At 39.5% G+C, this 17,483-nt stretch overlaps 1 protein-coding gene across 1 annotated transcript in view; it reads left to right on the top strand.

Annotated features, from left to right (window-relative positions):
- Positions 1–4,742, top strand: part of PSMA8 (proteasome 20S subunit alpha 8) — a 50,027-nt gene extending 45,285 nt beyond the window's left edge. The window contains exon 7 of the mRNA XM_039218013.1: positions 3,733–4,742. Coding sequence (XP_039073944.1) covers positions 3,733–3,825 — 93 coding nt within the window. The 3' untranslated portion in view covers positions 3,826–4,742. The remainder of the gene's footprint in view (positions 1–3,732) is intronic.
- The last annotated feature ends 12,741 nt before the right edge of the window (positions 4,743–17,483 follow it).

Raw genomic sequence — 17,483 nt, 5'->3', positions numbered from 1 at the left:
ATTAACATCCACTGACACCATGATGACTTCTGTTTTGTTTCTGTAGGCTTATGTTCACCAATTCAGATGTGCTTATTGCGAGCACTTACCTATCCCTGGTCCTTTGTGAAGACTTAGAGGTGTTGAGATCTGTATGTAGGCTTACCCCGTTTAGTATATATTCTTCTAAGTAGGAACCCCTACTGAGCCACTCATATATGGGGTTAGTATAGATTATTGCCTATGGATACTTATCCCCAGCACCATAAACAAGCCTACCTTGGAGATGCTAAGAATGCAGTTCCAAACACTGCTATAAAGCCAATATTGCATGAGCACCTGGTTGGCTCAGTTGGTTGAGTATCCGACTGTTGATTTTAGCTCAGGTCATGATCTCATAGTCATGGGATTGAGCCTCGCATCAGGCTCCACACCATGGGCATGGAGTCTGCTTCAAAGATTCTCTCCCTCACCAACTTGACAATAAACTATTTAAGAAGAAAAAAAAAAAGATTCTCTCCCTCAACCCTCCCCTACTCTTGTACATGCACACTCTCTCCAAAAAAAAATTTTTTTTAAAAAGCCAATATTGCAACAAAACAAGTCAAATGAATTTTTTGGTTTCCCAATGCATGTAAAAGTTATGTTTACACTATACCATAGTCTCTTAAATGTGCATTTTGTCTAAAACAAAGCAATGTACCTAATTTAAAAACACAATGCTGTGGTGCCTGGGTGGCTCTGTTGGTTGAGCATTGGACTTCGGCTAGGTCATGATCTCACAGTTAATGAATTCAAGCCCCGCATTGGACTCACTGCTGTCATCTAGCAAATATTTGGCTGTCAGTGAGTTATATTTTCTGATTGCAGATCACCATAACAAATATAATTTCAAAAAATTTGAAACATGAAAATTACCAAAATGTGACACAGACACAAAGTGAGCAAATGCTGTTAGGAAAGTGGTGCCACTAAGCTTGCTTGATGGAGGGCTGCCACATACCTTCACAGAAAATGCAGGGGTGCCTGGCTGGCTCAGTTGGTAGAGCATGTGACTCTTGATCTCAGGGTTGTGAATTCAAGCCCTATATTGGGTGTAGAGCTTACTTAAAAAAAAAAGAAAGAAAGAAAATCCCAACAACTTATTAAAAATGCAGTATTTGCAATGCACAATAAAACAAGGTATTCTGTAGAAAGCAGTGATTCTTCCTGTCCTTTTATATCTTCTGAAAATCAAGATATGCTTCCAGCCAATGTCATTCAGCTACCATTAGTATAATTATTGGCCCTCCAGGCTTCTAACATAATATTATCCTTCATTATGTCAAAAACCCTCCGCTCCTCTTGATTGTATACTGGTTTTTATCTGTTTTCTCTACTTTTCACTTACAAGTGTCTTTAGACTCTGTAAAACATAAATTTTAATACCTAGTGTGATAACCTTTCCGTATTTCTTTGTGCCAAGTCTAACATTGTTATTTGTGTACCTTTTGTTAACCATTATGGGTTAAAACTGCTGAAGCACAAAATAAATTGTCCAGAGTATTGTGATAGAGGACTCATTGGCCAAAGAACATGTGAAATTTCGTTCACTATTGTTCCGTAGATAGAACGGAACACAGTACAATTTGCCAGCTCTCTAGCTGAGAGTGTAAAAAGCACTTAAAGCACAGTTAACTATATGAAAAGTATACTACAAAGGATTATTTTACATATACTTTTTACTTTAAAGGAAGTATTTCAAGGGGATATAGTACTAAAGTCAGCATTGGGTGAAACAGTGGGGTTTTGGTTTTTTGAGTTGTGTTGTTGTCATTGTTAAGACACAACAATCGCACCTTTTACTAGTCAGCCAGTAGATGGCGATGTGAGGATAAGGCAGCAGCAAAGCTTCAATGACTAAGAGAAATGGGGAAAGGTGGGGAGGTTCTGCCTCTGCAGGACCCCACAAAAATAACCATAGTGCTGAGCATGGAGTGTAGATGAGAAGTGGGCCATGTTGTCACCCCTGCCATCAGGGATCTCAGAACAGATGCACCAAAACCACAAGGACACAAAAGCACTGAGGCCAGATTTCCCTCTCCAGCTTCATCACTTACATATATACCCACATGGATAGACACATCCAGCAGGCATATCTTTTTTACTTAGGAGTGCTAGGATGGTATGTGTGCTGGCAGCAAAGTTACACTGCCCTGCCACGTGCATTTCCCAATATACTGTGTAACAAATAGGGCATGTGCTTTGGAATTGGATAGACCTGGGTTTAAGTTTAGAGTTACATAGACCTAAGTTCCAGGAAATTGATATATTTAATAGTATGACCTTGGGCAAATTGCTCCCATCTTTAATTTTAGATACAATAAAATTGATATATAATAAAAGGTGTTTTTGCTTTACACTGTAGTGAAGGAGTTGTAAACAAAGCAGTGTAAGTCATCTTTTCCCTGCTGCTTTGGCGATTCTAATGGCTGATAAAATAGGCAAACCCTATCAGAGAATCAGACAGTAGAGTGGAGAGGAGGAGGGAGTTCAGTAATGAGTTACTTGCTCATAAATAGAATGAGCCTGCATTAAAATGTTTTCAGAGTTATATTCATATATAGGATATGTAATGCAATATAACATTTTTCCCTGCTTTCTTTTTTTAAATTTTTTAAAATTATATTTATTTATTTTTGAGACACGGTAAGACAGAGCATGAGCAGGGGAAAGGCAGAGAGAGAAGGAGACACAGAATCCAAAGCAGACTCCAGGCTCTGAGCTGTCAGCACAGAGCCCAATGCAATGATCAAACCCACTAACTGTGAGATCATGACCTGAGCTGAAGTCGGACACTTAACTGACTGAGTTATCCAGACGCTCCTGCCCTGCTTTCTTTTTTAATGCAATGACAGTGGAAATGTCATAGAGTTCAAGTTTTGTCAATATTTGTTATAAATATGTTGGTTATATATGTATTTCATTACATATGTGCAGATATAAAGTTAAATTTTAAATAGAAAATATAAATGCCCATTTTGGGTGAGCAGAGCCCCACTTTTGGTGGGCTAGAGCCCCACTTCAGATGACCATGAGCCCTGTTTCTGTTTCAGGTAAAAAACAAACAAACAAAAAAAAAACAAAACAAAAAAACACAGGCTCCACTTCAGATGACCCCTCCCTCTCTCCCTCCCTCCCTCTCTCTCTCTCTCTCTCCCTCTCTCCCCCCTCCCTCTCTCCCCCCTTTCTCCCTCTCTCCCTGTTTACCTCCCCTCTCTACCTCTCTCTTTCTCCTCCCTCTCTGCCCCCTCTCCTCTCTCTCTCCCTTCCATCCCTCTCTCTGTGCCTCACTTACATGCTCTCTCTCTGTCTCAAAAAGACGAAAGGAAGGAAGGAAGGAAGGGAGGGAGGGAGGGAGGGAGGAAGGAAGGAAGGAAGGAAGGAAGGGAGGGAGGGAGGAAGGAAGGAAGGGAGAAAATGTATAGGGGCACCTGGGTGGCTCAGGTGGTTAAGCATCCAACTTTTGATTTTGGCTCGGGTCATGATCTTGTGATTTGTGAGTTTGAGCCCTACAGTGGGCTCTCCCTGACAGTTTGAAGCCTGCTTGAGATCTCTTTTTCTCTCTGCCCCTCCCTCACTCTCTCTCTCAAAAACAAATAAATAAACATTAAAAAAAGAAAATATAAATGTATAAAATATAATTTATATTGGAAATATTTAGAAATTACTGGTATAATTGAAATTTGCTTTTTTAAATTTTTTTCTTTTCAGATGTTTAGTGCCAAAGAAATTGAATTACAAGTAACTGAAATAGAAAAGGAAAAGGAGGAAGCAGAGAAGAAAAAGTCCAAGAAGGCTACCTAATTCTTAGGATGAACATTAGAAGCCTTTAATGTTTTGTCGTACTCCTTGGAATTACTTAGTGAAGTTTTAAAGGAAATAAGTTGTTTGCGGCATTACCTTTAATAGTTATGTGCTGTTTTGAGAATGCCACATTTGGGCTCTCTTCAGTCTGTTACATAGACAGACTTCTCTTAGTATGAAGGTATTCTTTGAAAAGAAGTGTCAGTAATTGTTGAAAGTCATAATTCCACATAAGCCTGAGACTGCACTTAATAACTTGTTCAGTGTGTTACTTTTCTTCATTTATGCAAACTTAAGAAAAAAGTTTAATTTTTAAAAATTAATAATCTGTTGATGTTTGAGTATTGACATTAGGTAAAGATATAGCTATTCCAAAATAAACCTAATACCGAGTCATGCTTCTGCATGAATGATAAAAACATCCTTATGTTGGTGAATTGCCAAAATTTTGTCAGAGCCTTCTTCATTTTTAAACATTTTATCATATTTATTTTACCTTTGTCATTTTATAAGTTGCAGCACATTATTTTTTCACGAAATGAATATTAAGGGCTAATCTAAATAGGCAGTTAAAATAAAGTGTGGTAAGAGCTTGTAAGGGCATCTGAATGGGGTACTATATATAGGAAAACAAGGAGAGAAATGAATACATATAATTCTTAGTTTCAATTTTTATTTTATCTTAGTGTCCCATATGTTAGGTTTGTTATGTGTTCCATCAGCTGAGTGCTTACTATGTGCTTGGCATTGGGCTAGGCTTATTAGGAGTAATAAAAAAAATAAAAAGTGATCCCTATCCACAAAGGGCCCCCACAAAGAATGTGCTTATTCTTGTAATGAGGTTATATTTTTGAAGACAGAGGATATTAATCGGCATAAAAACAAAAGCTTCTATATCTTAGTATTTTAGAGCTTTCTCCTTTCTCTCTCTCTCTCTCTCTCTCTGTAATTTTAAAGAGCACACTAGCAGGGGAGAGGGTGGGGGCAGGGAGAGAGAGAATCTCAAGCAGGCTCCATGCTCAGTGCAGAGCCCAAAGCAGGGCTCAGATCTTGGTCTGAGATCATGACCTAAGTGGAAATCAAGTGTCAGACACTCAACCGACTGAGCCACTCAGGTGTCCCTTTTTTCTTTTTCATGTTCTTTTTGAAAACAGATAGGAGAGAGGTTGAGTTTTTGCAGAGGAATGAAAAGCTCAGAGTAGATGTTAACAGAAAAGAATCTGTTTGGGTAAACAGCTACCATAAGACAATCTAAGCCATTGGTGGTTGTGATGCTCTGAAGCTAGGGGAAAGGAAAGAGCAGAGTCAGACTTTTCTGAGATATAGGGGTACCTGGGTGGCTCAGTTGTTTAGACATCTGACTCTTGATCTCAGCTTAGGTCTTGATCTTGAGTTCAAGCCCTGTGGGCATGGAGCCTGCTTTTAAAAAAATGTAAGAGATACAAAGACTTTGGGGCATCTGGGTGGCTTGGTCGGTTAAGTGTCCAGCTCTTGATTTTGGGTCAGGTCATGATCCCAGGGTCATGGGATCGAGCCCCATGTCAGGCTCTGCACTGAACATGGATCCTGCTTGGGATTCTCCCTCTCTCTGTCTCTCCTGCCCATCCCCCACCCCTGCGCACACACTCTCTCCCTCTCAAATAAAAAAATAAATAAAACAAAACTTAGATTTTTAAAAAAGTGCGAGAGATAAAGATCTTAACAAGGCCACCTCACTGGTTTTCATTCCCTGGTATTCATCTTGGGCCAAATTCCTGTGGTCTGCTGCTGATCCATTTCACTTCTTCAGACAGAAGCACTGCAGGGAGTTTTCTAAGGCAGAAGGTACAGTCTGTATTCCACTCTGCTTCAGGCCACTCTGACTCACTCTACTCTGACTTAGGTCACTCTGACTGCCCTTCCAGTTTCATGGGAACCATGGAATTTTGTGGCCCCCTCTGTCCTTCCTCTGTTTTGTTTTGGGGTACTATGATTCTTTGCTTTGAGTCATACTATACCTTTCTTCTTTAAAACTTAGAATCAAAGATAAATACTTGTTCCATGTGACTTCTGGCCCCTTTTAGCTTTCCAGAAGCAAAGATGCTTCCCAAGTGGAAGACCTGCTGAATAAAAATTTAGCATTTTGGAAAAAGAACCCCACAACTTTGAAAACCAATGCTCAGCTCCCTCTGAAGGTATGTCAACACACATGCACACCCAACATACAACATAAAGGGCAGGATGTTCACATTACCCTACTCTACTGCTGTGAGCCCACTGTGAATCCTTAATGCTCTTGATACAATATTTGATAATATGTAACAAATATTGAGTGTTTTCAGTGGCAGACACTATTAGGTGCTAGGGATATAGTGGTAAGGAATAGACTCCTAATTTGTCCTCATTACTGTGTAGTGAAAAGATGGTTATTAATCCCAAATTGGGATTAATGCTGTGAAGCTCTGTGTCTGTTTTCCCTTCTAAACTAGAAGTCCTACAAGAGGCAGAGTTGGGATTTACCTCTCTTTCATCTTTGTTTCCACAATTTTTCTGTCATTAAGACTTAATACAGGGTTGTTGAGCTGTGCTGACTTCTGCAGATTACTGCAAATGTCAGAAATTGAGAGTGGGGACAGGAATCCTCTAATCTCTCAGTGTAGAAGTCAATTTCCTAATTTCTCTTGGCCCTTGTTGAACATTACAGTAATGGGAAGACATCACATGGTCAATGAATGTATTGCAGGCAGTGCCCCTGAAAGTGGATTCCGACCCTGGTGAAATAAAAATGAGAGGACTTGACGAAGAGAGGAATATATTATTATAGTCCTGGAAAGCCTTCTCAAGGTGGAGTAACTTGAAGTTACATTCCCCAACTACTCATGCCTGATTGAACATTCCCTTTGTGCTGGGTACCAGAGATGAACGAGATACGGTCCTTGTGTTGAAGCGGTCATAGTGCCAAACAGTTGAGCCCATTCTGACAAGTTATATGAATAACGAAAAGTATATTTCCCCTATAATCTGTGAACTTAATATAAAGCATGTTGCTGATGGTTCTGGAGTAATTTATTTAAATCTTTGCTAGTAAATGTAGCACACAACATCAGATCTTTTAAAAGGGAAATGAAACCTTTTTTTGTGTGTTAAAATAAAGAAGGTGGTAATACCTCCCTGTCTCCCAATTTCTCCTATCTCATCTGAGGATAGGACAAGCTATATACCGCTAGGTGGATTTGGCTATAAATAGATATAATGTTAACGACTCTTCTCTCAACCACTGCTCAGCTGTGTGGCTTCCACGCTTCCTATCTGGGACTAATAGGGACACATTATCCAAAGGGTATGGTTGTAATTCCACCCCTTGTTTTCATTTTTAAGTTTTATTTATTTGTTTATTTTGAGAGGGAGACAGCGAGCACACACAAGCAGGAAAGGGGGGGGTGGGGCGGAGAGTCCCAAGCAGGCTCCACGTGGTCATTGCAGACACTGATGTGGGGCTCAAACTCAGGAACCCTGATATCAGGACTGGAGCCAAAACCAACCAAGTGTCCACCACTTAAGTGTCTTAAGTGTCAACTGAGCCACCTAGGCACCCCACCCCTTGTTCTTATTTAACAAGAACTCTTACAGTACTTACTACATACCAGACACTTTTGAGTTCCTTACAAACATTAACTCATTTAAGTATCTCTCAACTCTCATGAGACACATGTAATTGATGTCCATAGTGCTGACCTGTGCTTTGCCACTACAGCTGTCCATCAGAATGAACACATTTTTCCTACATCCCTCCCCCACAAAGCTGTTTCATGATAGGACTTGTTTATCTATTTGACAGGCTTTATTCTTCCTGTAACAGGGATGAGGGTCTGATTATTTTCAGCTCATTTGCTTTGTTTTACTTTGGAAATTTGTTATTTTGACCAAGTTACACTGATATGCACAAAACAATTTTTTGTTTAACGTGGGGTTTTAACCAAAACATACTTTAACATGCTTGTTATTTAAAATGTCATTTTAAATGCCTCAGTCTTTTACTGAGAGAAAATCCCCAATATGGAAGCACTTTGTGTTTTTTCTGCATCATATCCTCAAGGTGAGATAAGCACAAACATTTGGTTTTAGGAATCAACTAAGCAACTGCACTTTACATCACTGGGTTAGGGTTAGCTAGACAGTCTGAAAATCCCTCACTACAGGCATAGAAACACTTTCTAACAAACATCCTTTAAAATGCATAGTTTAGCTGATAACGAGGAAAATCCCTAGAGGCCTAAAACAAAAGGATTTGAAAATCTGAGAAGGCATTTTGATCAGATGCGGGTGTTGTGCTGTTTGTATTGGCAAAAGGAATAAAAGCAAACTAAGAATTAGACAACAGAAAGCACCTAGAAACATCTCCACCCTTACTGGGGTACTTGGTTTACGACAGCTAGTATTTCATATCAGTGGATAAAGAATTAAGTTCTTCAGTAAATGGGGACAGGACAACTGGTTTTCCATTTGAAAAGAAAATTGGATCTCTACTTCACTCTATTAAAATCAATTCCAGATGAATTAAACATCTGGACATACCAGACAAAACTTTTAGAAAACAATATAGGAAAATATCTTTAAGACCTGGAAGGTAAGGATAGATTTTCTAAACAAGATACGAAAAGTGCTAACACCTAACGAAAAGACTGGTAATTCAGCTACCTGGAAATATAAGCTCCTCTACATGGAAAGATAAAGAAAGTGAAATGACAGGCCACAAATGCGAGGAGACATTTGTAACACCTTCACCTGATGAAAGGCATGCATCTGGAATTTATTAAGAACTGTTGATTCAGAGGAATAAAAAATACAATGCAACAGAACAATCGGTGGAACATTTAAACAGGCAGTTCACGGAAGAGGAAAGCTGAATGATTTTCTCTCTTTATGAAGGACTTACTAAATGACATTCTACCAGACTAATCCAGGAAATGCATATCATAATGATGGCGAGACCCTATTTTCCATCCATCAGATTGGCAAAAATTAAAAATGACTGTATAAAATGGTGGTGGGTATCTGGAGCCACAAGTACTCTGATCTACTGCTATTAGGACTGTAGACCAGGCCGGCTGCTTTAGCCAGCAAGTTAGATCTAGTAAATTCAAGGAGGCATGTGCTCTTTTGCCAGCAATGCCACTCCAAGGCATACAGTCTACAGAAAGTCTAACATACATGCATAAAAATAAACACACGTTGTTTGTGATAGCAACATATATAGAAATATATATCAAGTAACCTAATGTTTATGGACTGACTGAATTGACTGAATACATCATGACGTGCTCATATAGTAGCATACCATATAGTCGGGGAAAAGAAGTCACTACAGCTACATGCCTCAATATAGATCTATCTCAAAAATGTCATAGTGAGTGGGGTGCCCAGCTGGCTCAGTCTGTAGGATGCAACTTTTGATCTCAGAGCAGGGAGCACGGAGCCTACTTTAAAAAAAAATTTTTTTTAAATCATATTCAGCAAAAACTAAAGCCAATTGTGAGAAAGTACACACAACGTGATGTTTATAGAAAGCTTCAAAACCAACAAAGCTAACTGTAGTGTTTAGAAGATAACCGCATTTAGGCAACACTGAAGGAAAGCAAGGGATCGTTGTTGCAAAGTTCAGGACAGTGAAGACAGGACTTCTGTGCCATCTGTTCCGCCAGGGAGAACAATGTGCCAGCAATTACTTTCTCGTGACTCCACATGCATGTTCAGTAGTTGCTGAGCAGTTCTAAAGATGCCTAATCTGATTAAAAGCTACAAGGCTTTTCATGGTGTTCTAATAGTGGGTTATAAAGGTACCTTTAAGATCTTGATTGCAAGAGGCATATATCGGAAACAACATGAAGAAATACATGGAATAATCTCATTGAAAGGATTTTTATATGATTACTCTTTTAATAAGTAATACATTGAAATAGAACATAACCTTTTTTAAGGTTGGTTTGTTTTTGTTTTTGTTTTTTTTTGAGAGAGAGAAAGTGCGTACATGAGGGGAAAGGGGCAGAGAGAGAAGGGGAGAGAGAATCCCAAGCAGGCTTCACACTGTTGCGGAGCCCCACACAGGGCTTGAACCCACAAACCATGAGATAATGACCAGAGCTTAAATCAAGAGTCAGACACTTAAGCCACTGAGCCACCCAGGCGACCCTAATTTTTAAAATTACATCATCAAATATTCCATCTCATTTCTGCCCCCCAGTGACTTCAGTTCCTCTTCTTGGAGGCAACCATATTCTCAGGATATTTCCACTGATGTTGACAATATCTCCTATTGATGTATGATACGTATAGAAACAAACACATGTAAATATGTCTTTTAGTGCAGATGGTACCATACTTTGTGTACTGTTCTGTATCTTGCGTTTTTCACTTTATATATTTGTGGATCTTCTCATATGAGGATCATTCTTTCCAATGTATAGATGTAACATTAAATTATCAGTCTTCTATTGATGAACATGTTGATACTGTTGAACTGTAGATAGTGTTGCTATTGCAGATGCTGCAGTGAATAACTTCTTGTCATTTCACAAATGTGGAAGAATATTTATAGGATAAATCACTAGAAGTAGAACTGCAGGGTGAAAGGCATGTGACACAATTTTATTTCTCCTAATAGCGAGTGAGAATCTCTCCTCTTCTACACCTTCCCATTGTAGTTGTGCTGGCTTCGTGTGCTGTCAACTCAGCTAACCTGAAACTATTGCCCAGAATTCTCTTTCCTGTACAGTTCCAAGTCTGAGTTGGACACAAGAGAAATTTGCATAAGATTTGAAAGTCAGAAAGGAAGCAGCTCAGTGTAAGAAGACACGAGGCATTGTAGCAGCTTGCAAAAAATGCTGGCTTACTGGCCCCCGTGGTTAGTGTGGGACGACATTCAGGACCAGAGTTACTCCAGTTCTTCCACATTCTGCGGGATCTTTTCCTTCTTGGGAACTGGGCCAGGCATGTGAGCAGCTTCATGACAAAGGACACCAATGGTTATTTCAGGTCACAGCATCCCCAGATTTCAGGTGGTAAAAGATACATGTGGTTACAATTTGTCCTCATGGGTTACAGTTTATTCTCACCCTCCCCACTTCCCATCCCACTTTCCTTCCTGAGGACCAGACTGAGCAGATCAGAGTGACAGAGGCAGCAGCCTTGCAGAGACTTCTCCATCAAATCCCACAATTGGGATGGATATAATTTATATAGAAAATTGCCAATTTTGCATCATAGAGGTTTCACTTTAATTTTGATCAAGTTCACTTCTTTTAACTTTTGAATACAATAGTGCTTCAAACATTCTTTTGCCAATAAATAGGTGAAATTACAAATTGCATTTTTACTTTTTAAAACATTTTCCAATATTCAATTTGCATTTTTTCCTATTATGGATGATGCTGAACATCTTTATGTTTGTTTAAATGCCTTTTGAGAGCACCTGGCTGGCTCAGCCAGTAGAGCATGCAGTTCTTGATCTCGAGGTTGTGAGTTTGTGCCTCACATTGGGTGTAGAGATTACTTAAAATATAAAATCTATAGGGGCGCCTGGGTGGCTCAGTTGGTTGAGCAACTCTTAATTTCAGCTCCGGTCATGATCTCACGGTCATGAGATCAAGCCCTCCGTTGGGCTCTGTGCTGAGTGTGGAGCCTGTTTGGGATTCTCTCTCACCTCTCTCTCTGCCTTCCCCACCACCCATGTGTGCTCTCTCTCTAAGTAAACATTTAAAAAAATTTTTTTAGAGAGAGAAAAAGAGAAAGTGGGGAACGGGCAGAGAGAGGAGAGAATCTTAAGCAGGCTCCATGTTGAGTCCAACACAGGGCTCAATCCCACCACCCTGAGATCATGACCTGGACCAATATCAAAGGTTGGATGCTTAACCAACCAATGATGGGTAACCATCAATGATTGAGCTACCCAGGCACCCCACTCAAACATTTAAAAAATAAATAAATAATAAAATCTTTTTAAAAAATAAAAATAAATAAAGGCTTTTTGAATTTTCCTTCCATTGATTATTCACACCCATTACCTAATTTTTCCAATGGATTTTGTGTGAGGGTTTTTTCCCTCATTGCTTTGTAACAGCTTTCTACATATTTGGGAAATTCCTGTTTTGCACATGTGCTAGGGCAATGCTGGCTACTGTAATAGATGAATCCACACAGTAAAAGTTTATTTCTCAATCACCAATCCCATTGCTGATAGCAATCCTCCAAGCACAAATCTAGGACATAAAGCTCCCCACACTTCCACTCCATTTTCTGGCTCTGCCATCTTCAACATGCTATTTACTTTCTTTTTCTTTTTTTTAAATCTTCATTTAAGTAATTTCCACACCCAACATGGAGCTTGAACTCACAATCCCAAGGTCAACAGTTGCATGCCCTTCCCACTGGGCCAGCCAGGTTATCCCAACATTCCATTTTCACACATTCCCAAGACTTCTGTGTCCATCTGCATGAAGCTACCAAATGGGGAGTTGGGAGCATCAGTTGTGATTTAAAAAAAAAAACACTCAGTAAACTAGAAATAAAAGGGAACTTCCTTAACATGATGAAGGGCATTTTAGAAAAACCCAAAGCTAACATCATACACAGTGGTGAAAGCTTTTACCTTAAGATCAGGACAAAGATAAGGATGCTCACTGTCACCATTTGTATTCAACATGGTATTGAGGATTGGTAGTCTTAGCCAAAGCAATTGGTCAAAAAAAAAAAAAAAAGATACAAAGACATCCAAATTGGAAAAAATAAAAGAAGTAAAGCAATCTGTTTGCAGGTATTTGTTTATTCTAACAGTTTTGGGGTTTTTTCTTATATAATACTTAGAATACAAAAGGAAGTTACAGAATGAAAAAATCAACACACAAATATAGTTGAGGTTTATATACTAAAACAATCCAGAAAGAAAATTAAGAAATTCCATTTATAAGAGCATCAAAAAGAATACTTAGGAATAAATTTAACCAAGGCAGTCAAAGGCTTACACACTGAGAGCTACAAAACATTGCTGAAAAAAATCAAAGAAGACACAAATGGAAAGTCATGTGCATTCATAGATTGGAAGACTTACTACTGCTAAGATGCCAATACCACACAACGCTATCTACAGATTCAACGCAACCTGTATCAAAATCCTAATGATGTTTTTTGCAGAAATAGAAAAATTCATCCTAATCCAAAAATTAAAGACAAAGTGCTCATTGTGGTTTCTCATTTCTTCTTACGTCTTCTATTTTTTTTATGAAGGAAAGTAAATTTACATAATCTGAATCAGTGTTTCTTATACTTTTATACTTTAATGTGTGTGTGTGTGTGTGTGTGTGTGTGTGTACATACACACATAGGCTCTGATTCAGTAGGTTTGGGGTGAAGCCCAAGAGTCTTTTCTGCTCAGCTCTCAGGCGATGTCTAGGATGTATTTGCATCAGCCAGGAACTTGTTAGACCTCATCAGCTAAGTCCTTAGGGAAAATCTACATGTAACCCATGTAGCCTATGTGATCTATCTCCTCACCACAACCACCACCACCACCACCACCACCACCCTCCCCCCATCACACACACAGCTCTCTGCTTCATCTCTTGCCATTCAGGCCATTGCTGCCCTCCCTCCTTCAGCTATAGCCATAGTGGCCTTCTTACTGTTCCTCGTATACACTAAGCAAGCTCCTGACTCAGGCCTTGCCACTAATTGGGTCTTCTGGATCTTCTGCCTGGATCACTCTGCCTTTATGGGCATGCTTCTATACTTCCTTTCACTTGTGGCACAAATGTCACCTTATCAGAAAGGCTTTCTCTGATTTTTTAAAATGTTTTATTCATTTTTGAGAGAGAGCATGAGTAGGGAAGGGGCAGAGAGAGAGGGGACAGAGGATCCAAAGCAGGCTCTGCACTGATAGCAGCTAGCCTGATGCAAGGCTTGAACTCATAAACTGTGAGATCATGACCTGAGCCAAAGCTGAATGCTCAACCAACTGAGCCAGTCAGGAATCCCCATTTGTGTGTATGTGTTTCCTGAAAGCCCCTCCCCATTAGAATTATAAGTTCCGTATCTGTTTTATTCATTGGTAAATGGCCAGGACCTAGAACACTGCTGGGCATAGAGTAGGTACTTAATAAATAGTCAAGAGCCATTCATTTAGATGAAAACTTTTAAATCCCATGTCAAATAATAGTTGATTCAATTTATATATCAAATATATGTATCAAAGGTATATGAAACTACTGGCTAAGATTATATATTTTTAATGATCTTACTCTAATTATTTTATCTAATTATCTTATTTTAATTATCTTATTCTAGCATAATGTTTATTGATAATGGATAAAACAACAGGAAAGAGATCTCAAAAAGTTCTCCAAATGATGTGTTTACTATGAATTATAATTCTGTCTTTGAAATGTACATAACGTGAGTATCATGCATATTCAGCTGGCCCAGCTACATTGAAAATTCAGGGACAATTCAAAGACACCTATTCAAACATGTTACCTGTACTTGGATTTTGCTGTTTGTGTCATATTTTCTCTATGCCCACTTCAGTTGGGATGTTTTGGTTAAAAGAAGCAAAGATTCACTCCAGAGGGATACAAGGAAATAAGGGCTTTCATAGGGAAGTACCAACTCAGAACAATAGCATCACTTTGCCTACTAGGAATGGCAGCATTAAAAATGTCCACATCAAGAACTTTTGGATCTTGGGGCGCCTGGGTGGCTCAGTTGATTGAGTGTCCGACTTCAGCTCAGGTCATGATCTCATGGTTCGTGGGTTCGAGCCCCACGTCGGGCTCTGTGCTGACAGCTAGCTCAGAGCCTGGAGCCTGTTTCAGATTCTGGGAGAATTCAGATTCTCCCTCTCTCTCTGACCCTCCCGTGCTCGCTCGCTCGCTCTCTCTCTCTCTCTCTCAGAAATAAATAAAACATTAAATTTTTTTAAAAAAAGAACTTTTGGGGGGCGCCTGGGTGGCTTAGTCGGTTAAGCGTCCGACTTTCGCTTAGGTCATGATCTCGCGGTTCGTGGGTTCGGGCCCCATGTCGGGCTCTGTGCTGACTACCAGCTCAGAGCCTGGAGCCTGTTTCAGATTCTGGGAGAATTCAGATTCTCCCTCTCTCTCTGACCCTCCCGTGCTCGCTCGCTCGCTCTCTCTCTCTCTCTCTCAGAAATAAATAAAACATTAAATTTTTTTAAAAAAAGAACTTTTGGGGGGCGCCTGGGTGGCTTAGTCGGTTAAGCGTCCGACTTTCGCTTAGGTCATGATCTCGCGGTTCGTGGGTTCGGGCCCCATGTCGGGCTCTGTGCTGACTACCAGCTCAGAGCCTGGAGCCTGTTTCAGTCTGTGACTCCCTGTCTCTCTGACCCTCCCCTGCTCACGCTGTCTCTCTCTCTCTCTCTCCTAGAAATAAAAACCTTAAAAAAAAAAAATTAAAAAAAAAAAAAAAGAACTTTTGGATCTTAACTCTAATGTTAAAGGAGTGGATCAGTTCCTCTCCACACATCTGTTCTGTTCTTCTCCCTCCACTGTCTCTCAGACTCATTTTAGTTCTTTAACTCATTGCTTATGTTAACTCATGGTTCCTTTTCCCTTACATAAGCATCTAGCACATACATGTGAATTATGGCCTCTCCAGCTTCTGTTTCAATTGTGATCATGTAGTTTTAGCTTCCATAATTAACGTCCCTTCTCCTTCCAAGGTTCCCAATTTGCAAAAAGAAAATGTGTTTGGACCAGCTCACCACCAGAAGCTTCAAGACTGGCTTGGGTGGCATACACATGCTTCTGCTCACTGAAAGACATTGTCTTCCTCCTTTTTATTAATTGAGCTAACTCTGGAAATTTCTTATGACTCACCACCGACAGTCTTCTGCAAGAAGCCTTTCCTAAGGCTTGATTAGAAACCTGACTGCTGTGTTTCCATAGCTTTTTACTGCAATCTGTCTCATAATGTCTAGTAATTGTTTCCTACTTATATCTCCTACTAGAGTGTAAGCATCTCTGGCTAAGAACTGTAACCTTAAAGTTTGGGACCTCAATTTAATGACCACTAAATAAAGGCTTTAAAAAGGTTTTAACTTTATTGAAGTAGTAGGCAAAATCTATTATTCAATCCCTGAAAAAGAAGAGGGACTGAGAGACTTTTTTTTTTATTATTTATTCTTTTTGAGAAAGGGAGAGAGACCACAAGTTGGGGAGGCGTGAAAAAGAGCACAGAGCCTGCTGTGGGGCTCGATTCCATGAACTGTGAGATCATGACCTGAGCCAAAATCAAGAGTCGGATGCTTAACTGACTGACCCTGGCACGCTAGGAGGGATTCTTTTTGATGGAAAAGTTAAGCAGATTATTGGTTAGAGGACTCACCCTCCTTAAAAACTGGCTCTGGTGGGCGGGGTGGGGGGTGCTATATTGGGCAGAGGAGCCTCAGCACAGTTTTCCAAAACTTATTCCACATAAGCTTCCTTTGTTCCGTGTTGATGGGTGTCAGGTGATCAAAGTGTTCCTGGCTGGGGAAATTGGTGAAAGGCTGGCTTAACAGAATAAAGCAGCCTTCTTTACTGCAGTGGTCATCAAAATGTGTTGTCTATTCCTGGGTATCTGAAACCATTTCACAAGGTCTTAATTGTTTTTATATCATACTAATACTAAAATGATTGCTTTTTCACAGTGTGGACATTTCTGCTGATGGTGCAAAAGTAGTGATGGGTAAACCTGTACCTAGTCATTGTATTTTTCACTGCCATCTGCTTACTGTTTTTTTTTTTTCAAGGTAATTTCCCTTAAGAATGTCTTTGATGAACTGGGGCGCCTGGGTGGCTTAGTCGGTTAAGCGTCCGACTTTCGCTTAGGTCATGATCTCGCGGTTCGTGGGTTCGAGCCCCGCGTCGGGCTCTGTGCTGACTGCCAGCTCAGAGCCTGGAGCCTGTTTCAGTCTGTGACTCCCTCTCTCTCTGACCCTCCCCTGCTCACACTGTCTCTCTCTCTCTTTCCTAGAAATAAATAAAACTTTTAAAAAAAAAAAGAATGTCTTTGATGAAGCAGTAAAAATTACGTATCTTTTAAGTATTCTGTGTAATAAAGTAAGAAAAACACATTTACCAATGTGCTATTTACTAAAGTAAGATGATTGACTTGAGAAAAGCACTTAAGTGATTGAATTGCCAGCTGAACTAACCACTTTTTTTTTTATGGACCAACATTTCTCTCAAGGAGGAAACTATGTTTTCCAATGTTTTCTCTGAAACATACTGACAAACTATTTTTTTTTTCAAATTAGGAATTTAGCAACCATTTTCTCAAAAATGAGAACAGTAAACCTATCACTTCAACAAAAATAACTGGCAGCATTTATTGCCAATGACAAAATTCAACTTTCAAGCAAAAATTAGAATTTTGGAAGACCTATATATATACTATTGTGAGACTGACAACTTCCCAATACATAAAGCTTATGAGATTGGTGGTGTTATTGAGAAATATGACTTGTTGATATTGCATAATGGAATATGTCAACATTTGGAAGATCTGAATCACTCAGTGAACCAATATTCTCCAAAGACACGCTCAATATAACAAAATCATGCTCAGGTAAAAGATCCACTCAAAGACATCCAATGCAACCAATGGAATCCAATTTTATAAAGTATGAAAAG

Source organism: Hyaena hyaena, unplaced genomic scaffold, assembly GCF_003009895.1.
Source record: "Hyaena hyaena isolate Hyena2069 unplaced genomic scaffold, ASM300989v1 scaffold_14, whole genome shotgun sequence".
In the NCBI taxonomy this organism is placed as follows: Eukaryota; Metazoa; Chordata; class Mammalia; order Carnivora; family Hyaenidae; genus Hyaena; species Hyaena hyaena.
Note: the sequence above shows the minus strand (reverse complement) of the source record. Positions and strands in the feature narration are given on the sequence as shown.